The sequence below is a fragment of the Ceratotherium simum genome, chromosome 28, assembly GCF_057802395.1.
Source record: "Ceratotherium simum simum isolate JZ-2026a chromosome 28, ASM5780239v1, whole genome shotgun sequence".
NCBI lineage: Eukaryota > Metazoa > Chordata > Mammalia > Perissodactyla > Rhinocerotidae > Ceratotherium > Ceratotherium simum.
In genome coordinates, this window is record NC_141927.1 from 17,036,201 (window position 1) to 17,056,922 (window position 20,722).

The 20,722-nt window shown below is 37.5% G+C and overlaps 1 protein-coding gene across 20 annotated transcripts in view; it reads right to left on the bottom strand.

Moving 5' to 3' along the window:
- Window positions 1–20,722, bottom strand: part of SORBS2 (sorbin and SH3 domain containing 2) — a 221,056-nt gene that overhangs the window by 9,770 nt on the left and 190,564 nt on the right. For 19 of the 20 annotated variants that reach the window (XM_014786268.2, XM_014786267.2, XM_014786269.2 and 16 more), the window contains 3 exons: window positions 19,160–19,274; window positions 18,942–19,070; window positions 15,909–16,112 (listed from right to left, as the gene is read on the bottom strand). In XM_014786268.2, the coding sequence (XP_014641754.1) occupies window positions 15,909–16,112; window positions 18,942–19,070; window positions 19,160–19,274 (448 nt within the window). Of the gene's footprint in view, window positions 1–4,070; window positions 4,205–8,776; window positions 8,972–10,879; window positions 11,654–15,908; window positions 16,113–18,941; window positions 19,071–19,159; window positions 19,275–20,722 lie in introns of all 20 variants that reach the window. The other variant, XM_087418384.1, reaches the window with a different exon arrangement.

Here is a 20,722-nt window from a genome sequence, read left to right on the forward strand (position 1 = left end):
TCCAGGAGTAAAATTTCTGGCCAAAGAGTATACATTTAAGTTACATGATATTGAAAGTGCTTGTGTTAGTCACTCAAAAATACTATATATAAAAATCTAACTTAAAAAAAATCTAAAATGCCATTATTTCAAATCACATACCAAGATGGCTACTGTTATCTCACAAAAACAATCATAGCACCATTAACAGTGTGTAATAAAGTTATAAATGAGAAAATATTATTTGTTCTTAAGAGACAATGTTTTGTAAAATTAATTTCATTATGCTCTAAAATTGACGAGCATATTTCCACCTACTTAAACCATTCTAATATTTTTAAGTTGAGTAAAAGTTTTATTTTCACATGGTGGCATTAGACCAATAACTAACTAGTTGATCTAATTTCATTGCTCCCTTACGTTAAAATGTGAACACAACTTTAAAAACAAGATTGTTCATTAATATAGAACAATCTACTTTTAAACCCCTATAGCACCTTTTAGGTATTGTCATTACAGTTCAACTAGTTTAATTCCTTCAATTCAACTCATCTCATTGATCATTTAAATGAACCATCCCTTTGACAATTATGAAAACTGGGCTATCACTAGAGTACCACCAGAGTGTATGGCTCCCTTAATTCCGCTGGCCTTTACGTCTCAAGAACTTGTGTTCCTGGGTGTGCCAGCCAGTAATGTCCTCGCTCGTACCAATCTTTCCCAATATGTCTTTTCTCTTCCTTCATATCCTTTAAAAGGACCTCTCTGCCACTCCTTTTTTTTTGTTTTGGTGAGGAAGATCAGCCCTGTGTCAACATCTGTCAATGCTCATTTTTTTTGGCTGAGGAAGACTGGCCCTGGGCCAACATCTGTGCCCGTCTTCCTCCACCCTATATGGGACGCCACCACAGCATGGCCTGCCAAGCGGTGCGTCGGTGCGCACCCGGGATCCAAACTGGCGAACCCCGGGCCGCCGTAGCCGACCGCGTGCACTCAACCGCTTGCGCCACTGGGCCGGCCCCCCCTACTCCCTTTTTTAATCATCAATTTTCTATGCTATTCATATACTCAGGCCAGAATTTATCACAGCTTTTATTAGAAGTTGTGTATTTATTACAATGGTGAGTTTTAGAACTTTCCTAAGATTACTTTTAACAGGAATCATCCATGTCAATGTGGATAACTAGGAACCAGTTTTGAGGAAAGATGACCAGTTATAGTATTTGAATTAATTTATTTTAAAAGTATTTGGCCAAAAGAGTAAGCAGCATTAATAGTTATTTATGAAGGTACAATTGTATCTTTCTGGTGTTGGCACTGACTATATAACCTTGGATATGTACCTCAGGCTTCCTTATCTCTAACATCAAGGAGTTGGACAAGATGAAGATTAAGATCTTGTCCCCTTCAGGGAATCCATAAAGGACTCCACATTTCCACAAATACATTTCCTCTCTTATGTGTAGGTGCCATCATCAACCTTACACATTCGGTTGTCAAAGAGCTGTGACAACTGACATTTATCGGTTAATTCTCAAGTGTCTCAGTCATGTAAAAACAACAATAGTGATAATTCAATTTCATTTTGCAGATCAGTAAACCAAAACTCAAAGATAATTTCTTAATATCACAAATAGGTAAAAGGAAGAAACAGAATTATAATTTGACTTGCACTCTTTACTGCATAGAAGCTTTCTATGATGGATCAGATGGCCTAAGTTGGTTAAAGTCAGCATCTTTCTTTTGTCCTTTAGGCTAGTATTTATGTTCTCTGTGGATACTCAAGCCAATTATCTTAGGAGACTATCTTTTGCCTTTTCCACCCTGGTGTTCTAACTGTACAGGTACAAACCTTGAGAAAACCATCTGTAACGTATCTGCACTCTATTGCCACCTAATGGTGAGCAGCTGCAGCAACACACAGAAAGTTGTTTATGCCTTGGGTCGGTTCTCACCAAGTTCCTTCAGCCTGGATTCATTTTGAAAGGATGTTTTAAAGACCACAGAGCGATGTGGAATAGATATTCATCTGTTTTTCTGACCATGTTTTTCCCTTCCCACGTTTTAAATTCTTGAGAGAGGATCACTCTTTAGCCACCAGTATTTTTGGTCTGTGTTCATTCTATTTTAACTATCTGCTCAGGCATTTCTATTACTCATAACTTCTTAGCAGTTTTGCGATGAATATAGAACAATATACATTTGTGACTTTCAGAGAGCCTCACATGAACTGTGAGCTTAAGAAGATGGTTTTCAAGTTAACACATTGCAGACACTGTGCTGGAAATTTTGAGTGAGACTTATATCGTGCTTGTATTTCCTTGATGAGTCTTAAGAGGACAATAAAAGTTAGAAAATCCAATGAAGCAGCACACTATTTTCATGAAATCTTAAATATTTAACTTTTTCCTTGGCAACGTAACCATCATTTTTTTTTCTTTTTTAGTGTATTTTTTAATGTTGTCAAAAGTGGATACAAATGGGTCAGGTTTTAAACACACGCTAATTTTCAAAGCCAGAACCAAAGCCCAAACCACTGATCATAAAGGAAACTGGTTTGAAATATCCTGGAATCTCTGGTATCAGTAAAATATATACTTCCCTATCTCAGATGGTATCGAAAACCCATCTATTTATCTGTGCTTCTGCAGAGGCATCTCTGGAGGATTAGCTATGTCTAGTATTAGGTAATTCTTAAATAAAGATTGACTGTGACTTTAAATACTAATGTGGAAAAATCTTTAAAAGAATTATAAGCAGTTCTAGAGTTCTTAAATCATTTTTTTCCCAGAAAATTTTAGTTGTAGTACTTGCCAACCAGAATTAGAAAAAATTCTCCTAATAATAGAACCATGTTTATATTTATAGGATTATTTTTCCTTCTTAAATTATGAAGGTAGAACACAACTTTGCATAAATCTAAAGAACATAGACTATTTATGTTCCACACAAACACATATAACATACAAACATGTAAAGTAAAAATCTGGCAAAGAAAAAAACTTAAGGTGACCCGGAGCATACCATCTCATTGACCCATGGGAAATTTGTGGATGGGCCACATTAATTGAGGAAAAAGCTTTCTTTTTGTTTTGGCTCTGGAAGGCTCTTCAGTGGAGTCTAAGACTGTCTTCAAATCAACATTCCTCTCTCTCTATGGCAACATAAATCTGTGCCTCAAAAACAAAACGCGGTCTTCTCAAGCAAAGCAAAAAGCACAAAAATGGCATCAATACAGAGAAGTATCTACATTTTTGAAAAGTGGAAAAGGAAATCTTTACAATCAAGCCTTTAAAAACTTGCAGAACCATAGTTATGTGATAAACCTGGTAAGGTTAAACCAGAGTCCATCAAAATAGAAACGGTGAAAGGAATCCTGACTTATGCAGAGATGAAAATTCCCAAACTCCTGGGCTGCCGTTCTCAGAACCGATGGTACCATTTAGAATCCATTCATTTTAAAGTGCTGTAGATGTTAAAGAACTAAGTAGTTAAAGGGAAAGCAATTTGACTTCAATCAAAGCTGTCAAGGGATTGGGAATACCCAGGGCCCAGAGCAGCAAGGTTGGGTTGAAAAGGGTCACGGAGTGAATGCAACACACATCACCCGAGCAACAGGATGTTTTGCAACAAGGATCATGGATTTTTAAAAAATCCAAATAAACTGAACAACACAGATACAAACATTACTGGAAGTGTGTGAGCTCAGTATATGATTGGCAACAGCTTTGTTCTTTACATTAAAAATAGTGACTGGAAAGTAGCAATTTATAGAGAACATTTGCACAGAAGCATGAGACGGATGGCGAAGACAACAAACACTACACCCTTATTTGTATGGTGGAGAATTTGGATTCCACTATGTCTTTCTGGATTTTGGAAAGCTTACACACACAAAAAAGGGAAGCACATTGCCGAAAGACTTAGGATGGGATTTTCATGTTGATCTGACTTCATAGCTTAGCATCAGTTGGTCACTGTATCTCAAGGGTACCACTATAAGCCCTACTTTACTGGCAAAGCACAGCAACGACAACTAAGGAAGATCCAGCCCCCTGGGGAGGAGGGGTGAGGGTGACCAGGGTGTCAGGCTCAAGGCGGGGTGTTTTGACCCTACCCTGTGGGAACCGCTGAGCCCTCTGACAGGCGAGCCGCAGGATCTCCTAGACATCACTGGGCTACGCGGAGGCTTACCCAAGACAAATATCTTGCTTTTTAAATCAGCCTGGAAAAGCCATAAGAAGTGAGTTAGTTCTTGTCTTCATTACGCAGCCTTCAGGAGGAGCTTTCTTGTTTTGTTTTTTCCATGCACACACAACATGCCGAACTCCTGAATAATAGCAGAATGGGTGGGGTTCAACAGTCTGCAGACAGCTCTTCCGGCTGCCAATAGTTTTCACACCACAGGCATCAGTAGCTGCTTTAATATGGAACTCACAGGCATAGCAGAGAAAGATTTATAGAGGGAAGTTGGCATAGAGAAGATGTGTGAATGCAACCTAGATGGCTAAGAACACATACAAGACGTTATATCCTTAATAGAATGTTCAAGACACCCTCAGATCTGAACAGCTTTCTTTGGGCTTATTTGAATAGAAGCAAGGTAAGATAGAGGGAAACTTCACTCAATATCCATCAAGTTTCATAGAAAGTGCCAATCACTTGTTGGGGGAAGTTTTCTAACAAAACACATAAGAAGAAAATATGGCTTTTCTGGGGAAAATGATGAAATATGATTAAATACTAAATATTGTCCTAACTCCAAGAACCTTGTGACTATTTTGGTATTCTTTCAAAGTAAGATTTTTAATATGACAGGGAATAAGTTGACCTTTCTTGTGTGTGAGTATGCCTTATTTTCTTTCCAACAGTGAACAAGATCTAGCAATGTACCGTCAGGTATTTGATTTGGCTTATGACAACTTCGGCAGAACTAAAGGACTTTAAAATAAAAGCATGTGGTTTTCTCAACTCTCATTTAGAAAAATTTTCATAGTAATTAGTAATGATTGACCTCAAATTTCCAGTTTCTGGGGATGAAATGCACCGGGCATTTTTCTTTAAGGATTGTGGCAGAGAATGCTTGATGGTCTCCAGTACCCATTCTCTTCTTTGTCCGTCCTCAGTAATGGAAGCCTGGATGTTAGGTAGGCACATAGCCATTCTGCATAAAGTCCATTTCCCAACCTTTCTTGTATCTAGATATGCTCACGTGGTAAGTTCTGACGGATAGGATATGTGCAAGTTCTGGGAAGTAGCCTTCAAGGGAGAAGGCATAAGCTCCCCTCCTCTTTTCTCCTTTCTGCTGACTGGAATGAGGAAAGGAACTGCTGGAGCTGGTGCAGCCACTTTGGACCGTGCAGTGGAAGATTCTCATTGAGGACGGTGATGTGCCAAAATAAAATGGAATCTCCTGGATTCTCAGATGACTATGGAGCCGTATACCCCATATTTATGCATAAGAGAAATAGACTTGTTTAAGCTGTAATTATTTTGAGTTTTCTGGCACTGCAGCTGCCCCCATCTTGACTAATACAGTGGTTCTATAAACATTAAGGATCATAGAGAAAAAAACATTTGGCTATTGGAATGATGTGGATAAACAACTGGAAAAACCCTTTGAACATATTAGGAAGAATCAGGGCTTAATTTTATGTTGGAAACTGTGCTCAACAGGATCACTCTCTGATGGGATGGCTTTATGGTGAACAGACTTCCTTATGGGACCCCAATAACTGAGTTTCTTGGAAGAAACCCAAGAAAGAGTCGTTCAGTCTCTTCATACAGAGCTTCCACTGCAATGTGAGTCCACACGCCATAAGTTTCTTTTACAAAATATTCTCTTAGATGGAATTGGAAGCTCAGCTTATAGAAGAGCTGAGAATTATAACGATTTTTATTATGAAAAACCATTATTTAAAAAAAGATGCTCAAAAGACTGAAGAAAATATTGGATTCTGATTTATATATCAAACTCATATACGTACATTTCAGTCTTCTGTTGTCTATAAAGTGGTGGTAAATTTTACTTTCACGGAAGATTTTTAGATTGCGTATGAAAGACTTACATTGTCTCAGAAAATACTTAAAAAAATAAAATTGCATTAAATTAACATGGGTTAAGTAAAGCAATGGTTGATAGGGTTGAAAAAAAGGTTTTAATGATATCATGCATATTATACTATGCCTATTAAAATTTTATTTTCTCTTTGCTTTTAGTGCTAGGTTACTTTCTTTCTTTGTAATAAGCATGACTTCTAACATTCTTCAAATGGAAGAAATAGGAAACCTTAAAGGACTCAACTCAGCACAGTTTGTTACTATGTCAGATGTGAGTTTAAACTATAATAAGGGTCTAAACTTTGTGGTTGATTCAATTTGTATTTATATTTACAAGCAACTGCAGTCAACTTATATTCTCTCTATGAAGAGAAAAAAAGACTTATAAGGTTTTCAAAAAACTCAGTGAGGGATTAAAAATTAATATTTGCTTTCAAATATGAGATAAAAAAGAGAAAAAGCAACTTCGTGTTTCCAGATTTAGATATTTGATGCAGTTATTAAAGTATTCTTATAAAACATCACTACTATGAAGACTTCCATTCTCTCATATCGGCTCTTAACTAGACTTATTCTGGTGAACATTTCAGAACACACACAAATATCAAATCATTACGTTGTACAACTGAAACTAATATAATGCTATATGTCAGTTATATCAATAACCACCCCCCTGCCAAAAATAAGGAGAGGATAGGATAGAATTAGAGGTTATTTGAAATGATCAAGCCCCCTGATTGTTGACAAGCTACATCAAACCATTCCACACCCATGCATTTCAATACCATTTCCAAAGGCTTGCAAGGGCAGGCTGGTTTTGATATCTAATCTCCCTCTCTAATCAGAAAACTTCTTCAGTCACTTATAATTCTGTCTGGGAGGGTAGTTTTTAGAATTAAATAAGGTGATGTGCATAGAAAGAGCCTAACTCAGTGCTTGTGCCTGGACACTCCTTTAAAAAGAGAAGCTGCCTTGTGTTTCTTCTGCAGTTGGCCATTTCCTCTCCTCTCCTCTGCTTATAGACAAGAAGAGCTACCATTTGTGCTTAAAAATCTTTTCCTAAGTAACTGTTACGGGCTGAATGTTTGTGTCCCCCAAAATTCATATGCCCCGCGTGGCTGTATTTGGAGATGGGGCTTCTAATGAACTAGCTGGGGGTAAAGGAGGTCATTAGAGTGGGGCCTGATCCAATAGGATTAGTATAAAAAGTCGTTATTGTGAATACTGCCATTGTCTCATACCATTCTGCAAACCACTGAAACCTAAAGCACGTATGAGATGAGCTTGGTTCTTGCAGGAGAATAAACCTGTTTAAATCCTGCTTCTGTCCTTGATGCTACACCGGGAGTCCTCCATCTTTCTAATTTAGAGAACTCCCGTTCTAAAGTTCCTTTCCCACTGACTGACTAAGCTTAAAGGCTGAAGAACAAGTAGGGAAAGGCAAGGAATAAATACTTTGGCCTTAAAAAGAAAACCACAGACAGAGAGGAAAAAAAAAGGCAAATTCTTAGTCTTAGACATTATCTAAAGTAGTAGTATTATTTTAAAAATTTCCTAATTATTTCCTGCCAGCTAAGATAAAACCGCAAAGGGCAAAGAGCAATTAGTTTTTAAAGCATTCCATGTTTTTAAAAAATTCCTTTCATATGTAACATGAATTCACATGGATGGACTATTGTGGAGGATGGATTTGGTGACGGGGATTTGGAAGATTGTGGAAATGGCATTTCTCAGACGTCAGTGCTTCCTGGTACAGAAACTTGATTCTGCCAAGAGCCTTCGTGTTTTCACTTATCTGCAGAGGCTCTCATTTCAAGTTCAAAAGATTGAATGTGAGGATGAGTTATTATTTGAAGTTTATCACCTTTTGTAGAAAGGAAAAGATCTCAGGATCATTCTGATCACAGAAACAAAACTTTTCTGGGATGGATTGATTTCATGCTCTGATTGTCATGAAATCTCTTTCCAAGGCCAGTCATTAATTTTGCTAAAAACCTTTTTTAATGATATCCTTAAGGGGCGTTAAATACCAACAACAGAGCTGCTAGCCTGTGAGTCTCAGGGATAGATGCTTTGTTAACTGCTATAAAAGGAGCCTCGTTCCTGCATCTTCATTAATTTACCGCAGTTTTATGGAAGAACAAGGCTCAAGATAGTCAGTGCCAAAAGCCTGCTGATGGGTGGGAATCGTGGGAAGCAATGAGCCCACTAAGAGGTGACAGAGGATGACAGGCACAAAGCTGACACCTTTAAATGGGATGGTTCTCCTTATTCTTTTTTTTTTTTTTGGTGAGGAAGATTGACCCTGAGCTAACATCTATTGCCAGTCTTCCTGTTTTTGCTTGAGGAAGATTGTCCCTGAGCTAACATCTGTGCCGATCTTCCTCTATTTTGTATGTGGGACGCTGCCACAGCATGGCTTGACTAGTGCTGCGTGATTCCATGCCCAGCATCTGAACCCACGCATGCGAACTTAACCACTACGCCACCGGGCCGGCCCCTCTCTAAACTCTTATATAAATTTTAGTTGGTTTTTCTCCTCAATCTGGCTATGGCTGCTATGTGACTCCATCTTTTAAATTTTTGCGTAGAGGCCACGTTAATGATGTTAAAAGTTAGCAACCAACATTTACATGACTTTTTAGATCTTGTAAGATGGCACAATCTAAAATACAAACATCTGATTCATTAAGTTCATTTAAAGACATGCAACAAACCACACTCGAGATGCAGTTACCTTTAATTTTGGTGAATTTATCTCCTGTTGATAAGAGTATTTAGGGAGGAGAGGAGGTGAGTAGGGCTGGGGAGGCTGAGAAAGTGTAGAGGTCAGCTCAGAGTCAGAGGCCAAGGGAGAGCGAAAGGAAGGGGAAGAAAGAAGACAGCTGGGGAAAGGTGTAGACGTTCGATCTCCCGGAGAGAATGAAGGTGGCTTAAATATTGAGGAAAGACAAGAGGCGATTATGCTTGTGTCCAGAATGAGGTTACACAGTCTTTAGAGAATATCCCCCAAACTTAAGTTACCAAATACTCTGGGAAGTGACATTTATGACAAATTCTTGCTTTTAAAGCACTAACTTTTTCTTTTGAATTTGATTCAAAATTCCCAATGGGTATGATCAGTTTAATTTTCCTGATGTGGGTGGCTGGAGATAAGAACACCATATTCTACAATTTTATAACATATTTATATGATGGCTCCTTCTAAACATGAAAGAAAAAAGTGTCTAAAGCCCTGGATGACTCTTTGTAACTTGCTTGTAAAGTAGATCACAATTTACAAGTAGTCAGTTGGTTACAAAGCTAGGGAAGTTATAAGCTCTACGTGTGTGCGCCTGTGCACACGTGTGTGTATGCATGTGAGTGCATGCAGGGTGGGAAGTGGCTGTGAAACTCAGCCCTGAACGCCATGCCTGGGATACCACCTGCAACAGGTTCCTGGGAACCAAGCCACATAGTTAATCACGTCTTCCAATTGATTAAGTTGAAGAGAAAATTAGTTATTTAAGTAATTGACTTAGAAACATGTTTGACTTGTTGCAATGAATGATCCCTATTATTAAGTAGTGTGTTTATTTTATACAAATGTAGGCATGACTGCGTTCTTTGTTCAGGAGAATTTTCTCTCCTGGTTGAGGAACGGCCAAGCTGCAGGATTTTGTGAGTGTCCAGGGGCCTCGTGGGCACTGACTATCACGTAAGCCCAAGAAGACCCTGTATAGGCGGGGTGCCTCTACATTTGTTATTGGTAAGATCTTAATAGGAAACTATGGGGTTTTAAAAATGATTTTCAATTTTTAAGATTTTTAAATAGAAGATCCATGGGGGAAAGGGACTTGCATAGTGGCATAACATGATCATTCTTTTTGTTTCATAATATCAGTATTTGCCAGTAAGCATACTTGCTTTTTAATTCACAGGTTGCATATTGGAGAGATCAAGGTTTTTTTTTTTGGTGAGGAAGATTGGATCTGAGCTAATATCCGTACCCATCTTCCTCTATTTTGTATGTGGGACGCCGCCACAGCATGGCTTGATGAGCGGTGTGTATGTCTCTGCCTGGGGTTTGAACCTGTGAACCCCGGGTTGCTGAAGCAGAGTGCTCAAACATAACCACTATGCCACCAGGCCAGCCCAAGTTTTCTTATTTTTAAAGAGAGGTTTACAGGCTAAAGACTCAGGGGTTTTTCCTCCTTTGTTGATTAAAATCACTGTCCCAGTTTCTGTGTTTGTCAGATGAAGATGCAGGATCCAGTTCTTAATTAGTTACCAACTTGAAGAAAATTACCTCTTCAGAAAGAGTTGAAAGGGGACTGGAGTCCTATTTTTCTCTTGTTTTTTTCCTTCTTTTTTTTTTCCAAACTGCCACTACATCAAAGATATGGTGTATAGTTTTCACATCCTGGAATTGGACTAATCTCTCTGCAATAATTTCCTCATCTCTAAAGTGGGGATAACAACAAAATCCATCTTACTGAGTTTTGAAAAGTCAAGTTGTAGAATTCTTAGAATACTGTCTGACACTCAGAAAGAGCTCAACTATTAGCTATCATTATTACTATTGGAAAATCAGACAGACCATATCAATTACAAAGACTGTTTAAATATGAATTTATAGTCGTAAATAAATAATGGAATTCTATCACATATTTCCATCATCTTATGAAAATTTAGTGTGTTTCCATACACCCCTCCACCCCTGACTTATATAGCACTTGTGTTTCCTATAAGGAAGCTTCTAAGGCAATGTCAAAATTGATGTTTATTAATACGATTAACCGTATTAGCTAATTGTACTAAGACTGATTAGTTCTTCAGGAATTAGGCAAAATTAAAATACCTCATGACTGGTTTTTGCTGCATTGCTGTCTTCCTTAGGGGTCCTAGGATCTGTGGGGCTGGCTACTGGATATTTTAAGCAGTCAGCCTGCCTCCCCTCTTTCTCTTCAATGTGCAGGCTTGGCGTCACCTCTGTGCCATCATGACCACACCACAAGGCATCTGGTTCTTGTGAGTCTGGCCCTCTTCGGATGCCTGACATGACCCCCTCACAGATTTCCTCATCTTCCTCTCCAATGACAGGGAGGGTTTGGGGCAAGGGACCCACACTAGTGTGTGCAGAGGCCACGAACTTATCACCTAGGACTTCAGGTCGTTTTTCAGGGCCTGCCAAGCCCCGTCTCATTTTTGTCAAATCTGCAAACTTGTTTGGAGGCGTCGTTCTGGGGTCCTGAAGTGGCACCGCCTCAGAAAGCTGGGCTTCAGCTGAGCTCGCACCGGAGCAGGGGAAAGGGAGCAGAGAGGACGGTGGTTCCGTGGGTACAGATGCTGGAGGCACTGGGAGAAGAACTGAGGGCTCCTCCTGAATCTCAAGGGTGGTCTCCTCTAGGATATTTGGTTTGGCTTGGTCGGCAGATAAGAGTAAAGTACCAAGCTTCTCTAATTCATCCAAAAAGTCGTCCAGAAAAGAAGGTGGTGTTGGGGCCAAAAGGTCTGCCGGCGGACACCTGGCTGTCAGGGACAGTCCCCCCTGGGCGATTCCCTGGAGAGCTCCTTTCCCTGAGCCAGCTGCAGATTTGTGCATGGGAGGAGGGGCTGGTTCACTGGAAGCCAGCTTAGAAATGAGCAGGGATTATGAAGTTAAAGAAAATAAACCAAGAAAATAATAATAACGCATCAAAACACAGAGACAGAGAAATGCTGGAAAGGAATGGTAGTGAATATGAAAAATATTTTACGCTGTGGTCTAGATTTGAAGATATTTTGCTGAATTTAAATACATAAAATCATTAGCATGTTAATTAGAAAGTTATCTGAAAAATGAAACTCTACTAGTATTTGGAAGGGGTCTTAAACGTCAAACAAGATAAAGCTGTCGTAGAGATTATAAGGACAGATAGCAAAACCTTAAGAGATTTAATTTAATGGACTACCTCTTTTAAACTAGGTCTCAAGATACTGATTTAGTAGCATAAATGACTCTGAAATAATGTTAATGTAGAATCAAAACCAAGAATTAAGCTGTTTTTATTTCCTGAATTTGTTTAGTGTTCTTTCTTCCCGTAGAAAATCTTTTGAACTTGTATAATTTTCTCACTTACATTTGCAAGGTGGTTATAACAGATGGCATAAAATATTTTTACACCATTATACATGAACAGATTTCTAAACAAATAAGTTCTGAAAGATATTTTTCAAGAACAGAAACCCATGATCAGAAGGAAACAACTTACATTAACTACTACTTCAAAGTTAAAAAAAACCAAGGTAAAGGTTTACCTAGAAAGGGAGCATATGATGTGAATGGGAGTAATATGAGTGAATGGGACTCTGCTAGGAGTCCCGTGCTCTCAAAAGCTTGACATTTTATGTAAACCTGTGGAGGTATAATTTATGAAACAATCTCCTGAAGTAAAAATACACTTCTGTATATCTTAATCTTATTGCTATCTTTTGGATATATTGAACAAAACAGAATTTTTATGTAAATTCATTAAAAGTAGTTCTAGAAGTGCTGCCTAGGAACATTCTAATACATTTAACTATTGTTGCTATATTAGAAAGAAGGCAACATGTTGTATATATGAAGGCCTTGAGAGGGCTGGTGGATCACATAGTACTTTAGTTCTCTCCAGGTAGATGATTTTGGTTTGGAAAGAAACAATCTTCAAGAAAGATTTTGGAGATGCACTTTCTAGTAGATTGTGTAGGATGAGCTATCACTCATGCGCTCAGTGCCCGTGGTCCTCGGGCCTGAGTACGTATCAGCGCACAGTACATTCTTCACTTAACTTTTGACTTCTGTGTCCTATAATAGGATTGCGGCCTTAATAGGATTTATCTAGCTGTTTTTTCAAAAAAGGAAATATGAGGTCACGTCCCCATGGGGTGGGATAATGAGACAAAAAAAGTGTCACAAAACTCATGGGAGCATCCTAACAGAAGATTCAGGACTAAAGGCTGCTTAGCACCTGAAATGAAGTGATAGCATTCATGTGGTTTGTTACTGCATAGATAGACACTCCTAGCAAGTCCTACATCTGTTCAATTTTTATTAAGATAGAAACTACCTAAGTCTCATTTGATAGTCTAGAGAAGTTCCCTTATGGGCCAGAGTTCTATTTTATGCTCTATGTTATGCAACACTGTAATAAATTTTGAAAGTCTGTGAAATATATAATAATTCAAGATTATTCCTTTCCAGCTTCACTTTCTCTTATGGACAGAAATATTATGTGGATGAGAAAGAAAGATCTTTAAATTCCATTATCATCATTACTACCCCATCACTATTAGGCCTGCTGCTCCTCAAGTGCCATTATCACCACAGGCACTAATTTACATGCTGACAGGTTCAAAGTGCTTAGCTTTGCAACGGACTTGTTTCTACCGAAAGTCAAATTAAGTATCTTGGGATACCTTTATCACAAAAATATACCTATAATACAAAAATCATACAATCATCTTGTCTTCCAAAAGCATTGGAAGTGGATTCTACTGTACTAAAAGCAGAAATATCAGAAATAATATCAACTTACATTTGAGTCTCCCCTAAAATAAAGATAGTATGTCAAGAAATGTGATTTGAGTGTGTCAGAGTGACTTATAAACCATTTAATGAGTTCCTTCCTTTATTTTCAAATGTCAGTCAGAAAATAGGATATATAACATTTATATATTTTGAATGTCATCCTTTAGAAGTACATTATAGTTCATTTTCTGAAAATGATTGAGTTCACCACTACTGAGAAGTTTCCTTCGTTAAGCTAATGCCATCTTGGCATGGATTATCAGTTGAGGTGAAAGCATTAAGTTTTTTTTTTCAAATTATGGACATAAGCTTTTCAACACAATTTTTTTTACCCAGCAGTGAGAATAAAACACTAATTAATTATTAGCGAAATTTGTACATTTCTCTATGTATAAAACGTAAAATACTGTATTCTAAGAAAAAAACTTAGGAAACTGAAAATACATTCAAATCATATTCAGAACAAAGATTAAAATATTATGATCTAAGATATTATATTGCCATTGTTAATTAGGAGATTATGGAAGAATTTCTTAAATGTTAAATAAACTTTTGTAGGTACATGCTTATTCCTTGTTTTAAAGTTTTATTTGAAGGTACAGTCGCTTTGAAATTTATCTGGTAAGTTCTTTTAAGATGACTGAATGGTGGATAAGACAAATATATGGATGAAGATTCTTTTCTTTTTGTCAGTAGGAACTACTGAAGGAAGGATGTTGATCTCTAAATGCTAAGCTCTGGTAGTGAAGTAAATATGCTAAAGAAGATTCTGGAAAACTTTATGATCAGCCAAACAAAACTGGATGGTACCAAACTGTTCCATTATCCAATGATAAAGGATTGAGAGTAATTACCCTCCCACTGAAACCCAGTCTTCGAAGAGGAGTAGAAGAAATATAATGCCTAGCCTTAGCCCTTTCAAGAGGAAATGCTTCTCTTAAGATAGTAGATTGTTAGATCATTTACTTATGTAAAATCCTTCTAAGACTCATTTTCAAGGAGTAGTTTAGATCACTGGGGATGCTATCTTGAAATGATCTTGCAGGGGAACGTGAAATGACTTCACATTTTAATAATGTCTGATATGTTGATGTTATTTTGCTAGCTCTAGCAAATGGTTTATTTTTATTTCATGGTTTATTTTTCCATGTCCCAGCCCTGATCTCGTTTAAAATAATTAATAAATTATGCAACTTAATACATTTTTTTAAATGTTTGGAAGTACTTACAATATTTTGGAAGTAATTCCTTAGTAATTTAAAGTTTTATACTTGGAAGTTAATGAAACGGAGAAAGAAATCCCTAAATACCATCATAAAAGAATGCAATATATTATAATGCAACAGAAAATTAAGAAGAAATTCACACTGTGAATAAAAAAAGTGGGAGAATTAATCTTTTCTAATTACCCAGTTCAGGAAGCAAAGTCCCTTTTAGATTATGTATTGAGAAAGATAATTATCTTTAGCTACTACTCAAGTGAGACAGTAGAACTGGCACAAAATTGTCCTAAAACTAATACAATACACTTGAGGACTTCTAATAACCTATGACATTTTCATTCAAACTAATAAACTGACTTACAGACTTCAATTAAAAATTTTACTCTATTTCTCTTTCTATATTAAAAACCCCAAGACTTTTATAGAATTTCGTCAACCTATTATCATGTGTTGTTGAAACAAACCATTTTGGGATCTATCTATTTATCTACATATAGATGCATATATATATATATATATATACACACACACACACATATATATACAGTCATGTGCTGCATAATGACGTTTTGGTCAACAACAGTCTCATAAGATAAGTACAATATAGCCTAGGTGTGTAGCAGGCTATACCATCTAGGTTTGTGTAAGTATTCTCCATGATGTTCACACAACGACAAAATTGCATAAAGATGCATTTCTCAGAACATGTCACCATTGTTAAGCAACACATGTCTATATATAACCCACATAAAATATATATATATTAAATAAAATCAATTTTCAGAAAAAAATTGAGTTTCAGAAAGCAGATATGTATACATATATACACAGATATATATCATATAGGATTTTATGATACTAATGTTTTCTCTTTCACTATTTTAACTTCAAAATGAAATTATCAAAATCAAGCATTAAACCTTTAGCCAGCACCTATTTAAGAAAAATTAAATTGTATCGATTTGACATGGCACTCACACACTTAGAAACATAACATGTAAATCTTCTGCTTTGCAATAGATGTGATGTTTTAGTCTAATGCCCTAAAATCATGTATTGATTACCTTACTCCAAGCTCCCAAATATTATATTAATAAGCTAGAATGTCTTCTTACCTTATTTGAACTTAAGCTGTGGATTCTGTCACTAGAATAGCTGTGGGGTATTGGAGGGTCAGGGTAATCCTCAGCACCTTTGGTTGTATTCTTCTTGACAACTTCTACATAGGAAACAGGGAAGATGCCTTGTCTGTTGGTTCCTGGAATTTTACCTTCATACCAGTTTTGATCAACTCTTTTAAGAAGAATAACTCTATCTCCCTGTAATGAATATTAGGAAAATGCATTATAAATAGAGACGTGATAAGATAAAAAATATAATGGTCAATGTTTTCTAATAAACAATAGTTTTCCATTTGGGAAAGTTTTATACCTCCAGTTTTTTTTTAGTCAAAAGAATGCAAGTAAAGTCTCAGACTTTACACCCAAATTACAGATTATCAACATAAATGCAATTTAATCATCCATTCATGACATTAGGATCCTCCCTAAGGATGCTTAGTTAATGTGAATGGGCTTAGACATGTTCATACTGGTACCATGTGAAATGACTTGTGTAAGTTATTTCAAAGAGCAGAATAGTTTAACAGGCAACGTCTCAAAGACAGTAGCATCATTCTATCACTGACAGATTCAAGGGAATGACCTCCTGTAGGAAGAGGTTCAGAAAAGTGCACCACAGCTCCCTGTGATGGTGTGTCTGAAATGGCTGGCAGAAATCAACCTCTAGACGAGATGAAGTTGAAAGGCACACTGAGTTTTTTCTTTAATCTACATGTGCTAAGTAGTAACAAAGAGTGAAGCTAATGGGATGGGGGCAGAGACAGCACCCTAGATAATCCATAGCTGTGCCCAGAGGTGACATCCATCTGGCCTGTGTGGGAGATCAAGATTTGGCCATCCTAAAATATATCTCTTTACCTTGATTGTTTTCTCTGAGGGACATTTGACCTCCCCCACTAACTGCCTAAAGAATTTGACATGGTGGCTCCTTCCTGGAACAGATCTTCTATCATGATGGCTATAAAGATAATGTAGGATAGAGGTTACAATAGCAAAGGCACCAAGCCTCTTTTATCAAAAACTCTGTCTCTCCCTGACCACATTATCTATAGATGACCCCGAAAAGAATTGTCCTCCTGCCCTCTGAAGTCCCAGGCCACTACCCACCCCCTACACGCTCCTCGCCTTTAGCTGCAATACTTAAGCAAGCAGCTTAGACAGAGGGACGAGTTGCTCATTTCTGAGTTTCTCCCATGTATACATGTTAATAAACTTGGTATTATTTTCTCCTGCTAACCTGTCTTGTTAATTATTTGGCCAGCCATAAGAACCTTAAGGGAAAGGGCAGAGGGAGATTCTCTCTCTTCCCCCGACACCTGCATCAAGATGGTGTCACACCAGCATCCATCTGATTGGTTGGTAGCCATGCCATAGTAGTCATTAAATATTTTCATAGAACCCCTGGCTTTTGCAGAAATAGAACTTTCTACAAACCACTATTCTTGCTTCCTGCGGTGATCAAGCCAATGCCACAAAACTCAGTTTAAATTTAACTCAAAACCACATGTGGCCCAGAAATAAATAGGCAAGATGTGGTTAAACAGCAAAAACTCTGCAGCTGCCTCCAGCAGGTGATCCCGAAGTTTGGGCAGCTGCACCTGATAGGGCCATGGAGGTGACACACAGCCAAAACTTCAGTACAGAAGGGAGGCCTTCTGCAGGTGGCACCCCAGGTGAAAGTTGTGTTTTTGCCAAAATGCTGGATGGTTTGTATAGCCTGTCCTACCACTGAGCAGAACATACTGAAGAAAAGTGAATCTTTCTAATTTTAAAATTGCACTGATTTTCACTGATAATACACCACTGTTGCTAGGCTATTGCTATAAATTGCATAATTGCTATAAATTGCATTGGCGGAAGCTTCTCTTTAAAGTATGAAACATAAGCTCATACAGTTCCTATTTTGCTGGGTTGCAGCTTGGAGGGTAGAAGAGAATCAATGTTTGATGCAGAGAATGAGCTGAGATTCTGCCAGGACAAGAACAGAGGTGTTTTCCTTTATTGCTCCTGGCTAAGGATTTCACCAGTAGGCATGAGAGGTTTCTAGAACTACCCTACATATTACTATCTAGTCTGTTGTGGGCAGACATGCGGTTACCTCAAACAAGGGTATGTGATTGCTTAGCAAACAATAAAAATAGTTCACTTAATCATTCTCAACTGTGTAAAGCAGCAAGTTAAAAAGAGTTCTTTTTGATGATGTTAAGAAAAGATAGTAGAACTGGATAGGCTGCTAGTGAAATTTGGGTCAGTCATGAGGTCTCGAAAAGTCCCACAAAAGAAACAGCACTGCATAGATGACTCTTCAAAAAGGCTCCCCAGTGAGAAATGTCTTCACTACTTTAGGTTCATTCCCTGATTCCAACATAAGAGAAAAGTCAGTATTGGGACATGTCTTTTTAAAAAAATTTGAATAATAAGGCAGCAGAACAACAATACATTTTTTTCCTTTTTTTGCTGAGGAAGATTCTCCCTGAGCTAACATCCACTGCCAATCTTCCTCTTTTTTTTTTGCTTGAGGAAGATTAGCCCTGAGCTAACATCTATGCCAATCTTCCCCCACTTTGTATGTGGGTCGCTGCCACAGCATGGCTGACGAGTGGTGGAAGTCTGCACTTGGGATTCTAACTCTCGAACCTGGGCCGCCGAAGAGGAGCACGCCAAACTTAACCATTAGGCCACAGGGCTGGTCCCAACAATATTTTGAAGTATATTAAACGGCTTTTCCTAAAAGGCTTCCCCATGTATAACTCCTTGATATTCAGCCTGAGGCTCCCCTTGGAAAGGTTTTGGGGCCTGCCAGGCTAAACCACAGACGAAAAGTCTCTCTGAGAAGCTTTGTGTCCTGCAGGGGACCTCTCCTGGAAGGACACAAGGGGTGGTAGGTAACAGTGACTCAGGGCCTTATGGGGTCCTTTGTAGAAAATGGGGAAAATCAGAAAAATGTCTAAGGAAGAAGATAACCGATTTTAGTTTTGAAAATATACAGCCTTTCAAATGCACTGATGAAGAAAACAGCCAGGCTACCTTTCTCAGTGACAGCTCCACATTTGTGTCCGCATTGAAATTGTATTTGGCTATAGCTTCTCCGATTTCTCCAGGCTGGGCGGGGGGAGGTGGTCTCGTAGGCTGCGCTTTTTCAGGAGGGGTGAGTTTCTGTGAAGGAAAACAGTTATTTATTCTTGACCCGTGGTGACTTTGGAAACAACAACCACGTAAGTGGAAACCTCTTCCTAAGGACTCACCTCTACGTATGAGATTGGGAAAATGCCCACTCTCCCGTGATGCTCTCCCTCATACCAATTTTGATCAACTTTCCTGAGGATGTAGACAGTATCTCCTTTCTTAAATGACAGCTCCCTGGAAGAGACATGTTTAAATGCTTTTTTTTTTTCTTGATGTATAGCAATTATTCTTAAGATCAACATGTTCATTAGATCTGTATTTGGCCGGAAAATATACTTCCAATATTAAAAATTCTGTCGAGCCCGGTTAGATAAAGATTTCCCTTACAAATTTTTAGAATTCACTTACAAGATTATAACTTTAGAAATGATTTCAGAAAGAACAAGTGTCAACATCACGTCTGATATAAATCACGGGCACATTAATACGAAATTTAAAGGGGGAGACAGGCTATAAGGATGGATTAATTCTGTACTGATTATTTTTTTGTCCTGAAGCTAGTTAGCTAGTTACTTACTTCTCTCTCTCTTTTTCTGTCTCCTGTTAATATGCTAAAACTTACAATAAGGAAAATACATATCATTTAGCCTTAGCACAGAAGTGCCAACACCAGAAAAACTTTTATTTGTGGATCCTTGAAGCTGGTTGACAGGCATTTAAGTAGAATATCTTGATAAGGAATTTATTTTGTGAAACAGAAAAGATTTCATACTTTTATTTTTCAATGGGGCACAAAGATACACATTTTTTGTCCTCTTTTATATTAAGGTATAATTGACATATAACATTATGTTACTTTCAGGTGTACAACATAATGGTTTAATATTTGTATATATTGTGAAATGATTACCATAATAAGTCTAGTTAACATCCATCACCATACATAGTTATAAGCTTTTTTTTTACTTGTGATGAGGACTTTTAAGATCTACTCTCTTAGCAACTTTCAAATATGCAATGTAATATTATTAACTGTAGTCACAAAGATAAACACATTTTAAGTGCAAAGACATTTCCAAATTGCTTGTTGCCTTCTTTATATATTTTGTTTTTAAAAAATAAAAATATTTTCAAGACACTAACTATGCTTTTCCATTTTGGTTGTTTCTAAGAAGACAGAAGGTAAATCCGAGTATTTAATTTTAAGTTATAAAGATTACTTATTTTGAATAATTCATGCCTAAATTCTCGCCCTCACTGTATCAGTTTTTCATGACATCATCATCCAGGTAATTGTGTCTGTGTGTTATTTTGCCTCCACAATTATATCTTGTTGGAGGGCACTTATTTCATGCCTTTCCCCAAGAACCCACTTTCTTGTACATCTGCCTTCCCCACTCCGGAATCTTCTCCATTGTTTAGTTCAGAATCTTGAGCTGGCTCATTTATTTGTGTGGAATATACAGTAAAGAGAGGTTTATATCAGATGTAGAATATTTCTCATTGATTAAAAGAATTAATTGAAAAAACTGTTGCATATTAAAAGAATTATTACACATTTAGAAGTGCTAAAATCTTCACATTGCAAGTGTGTTAAATTTTCAGTAACCCTAAAGACAAAGAGATTCACAGAGCCTTACATTCAAATATAGTACTTCCCTCTTTTGTGCAAGTGCCTGATA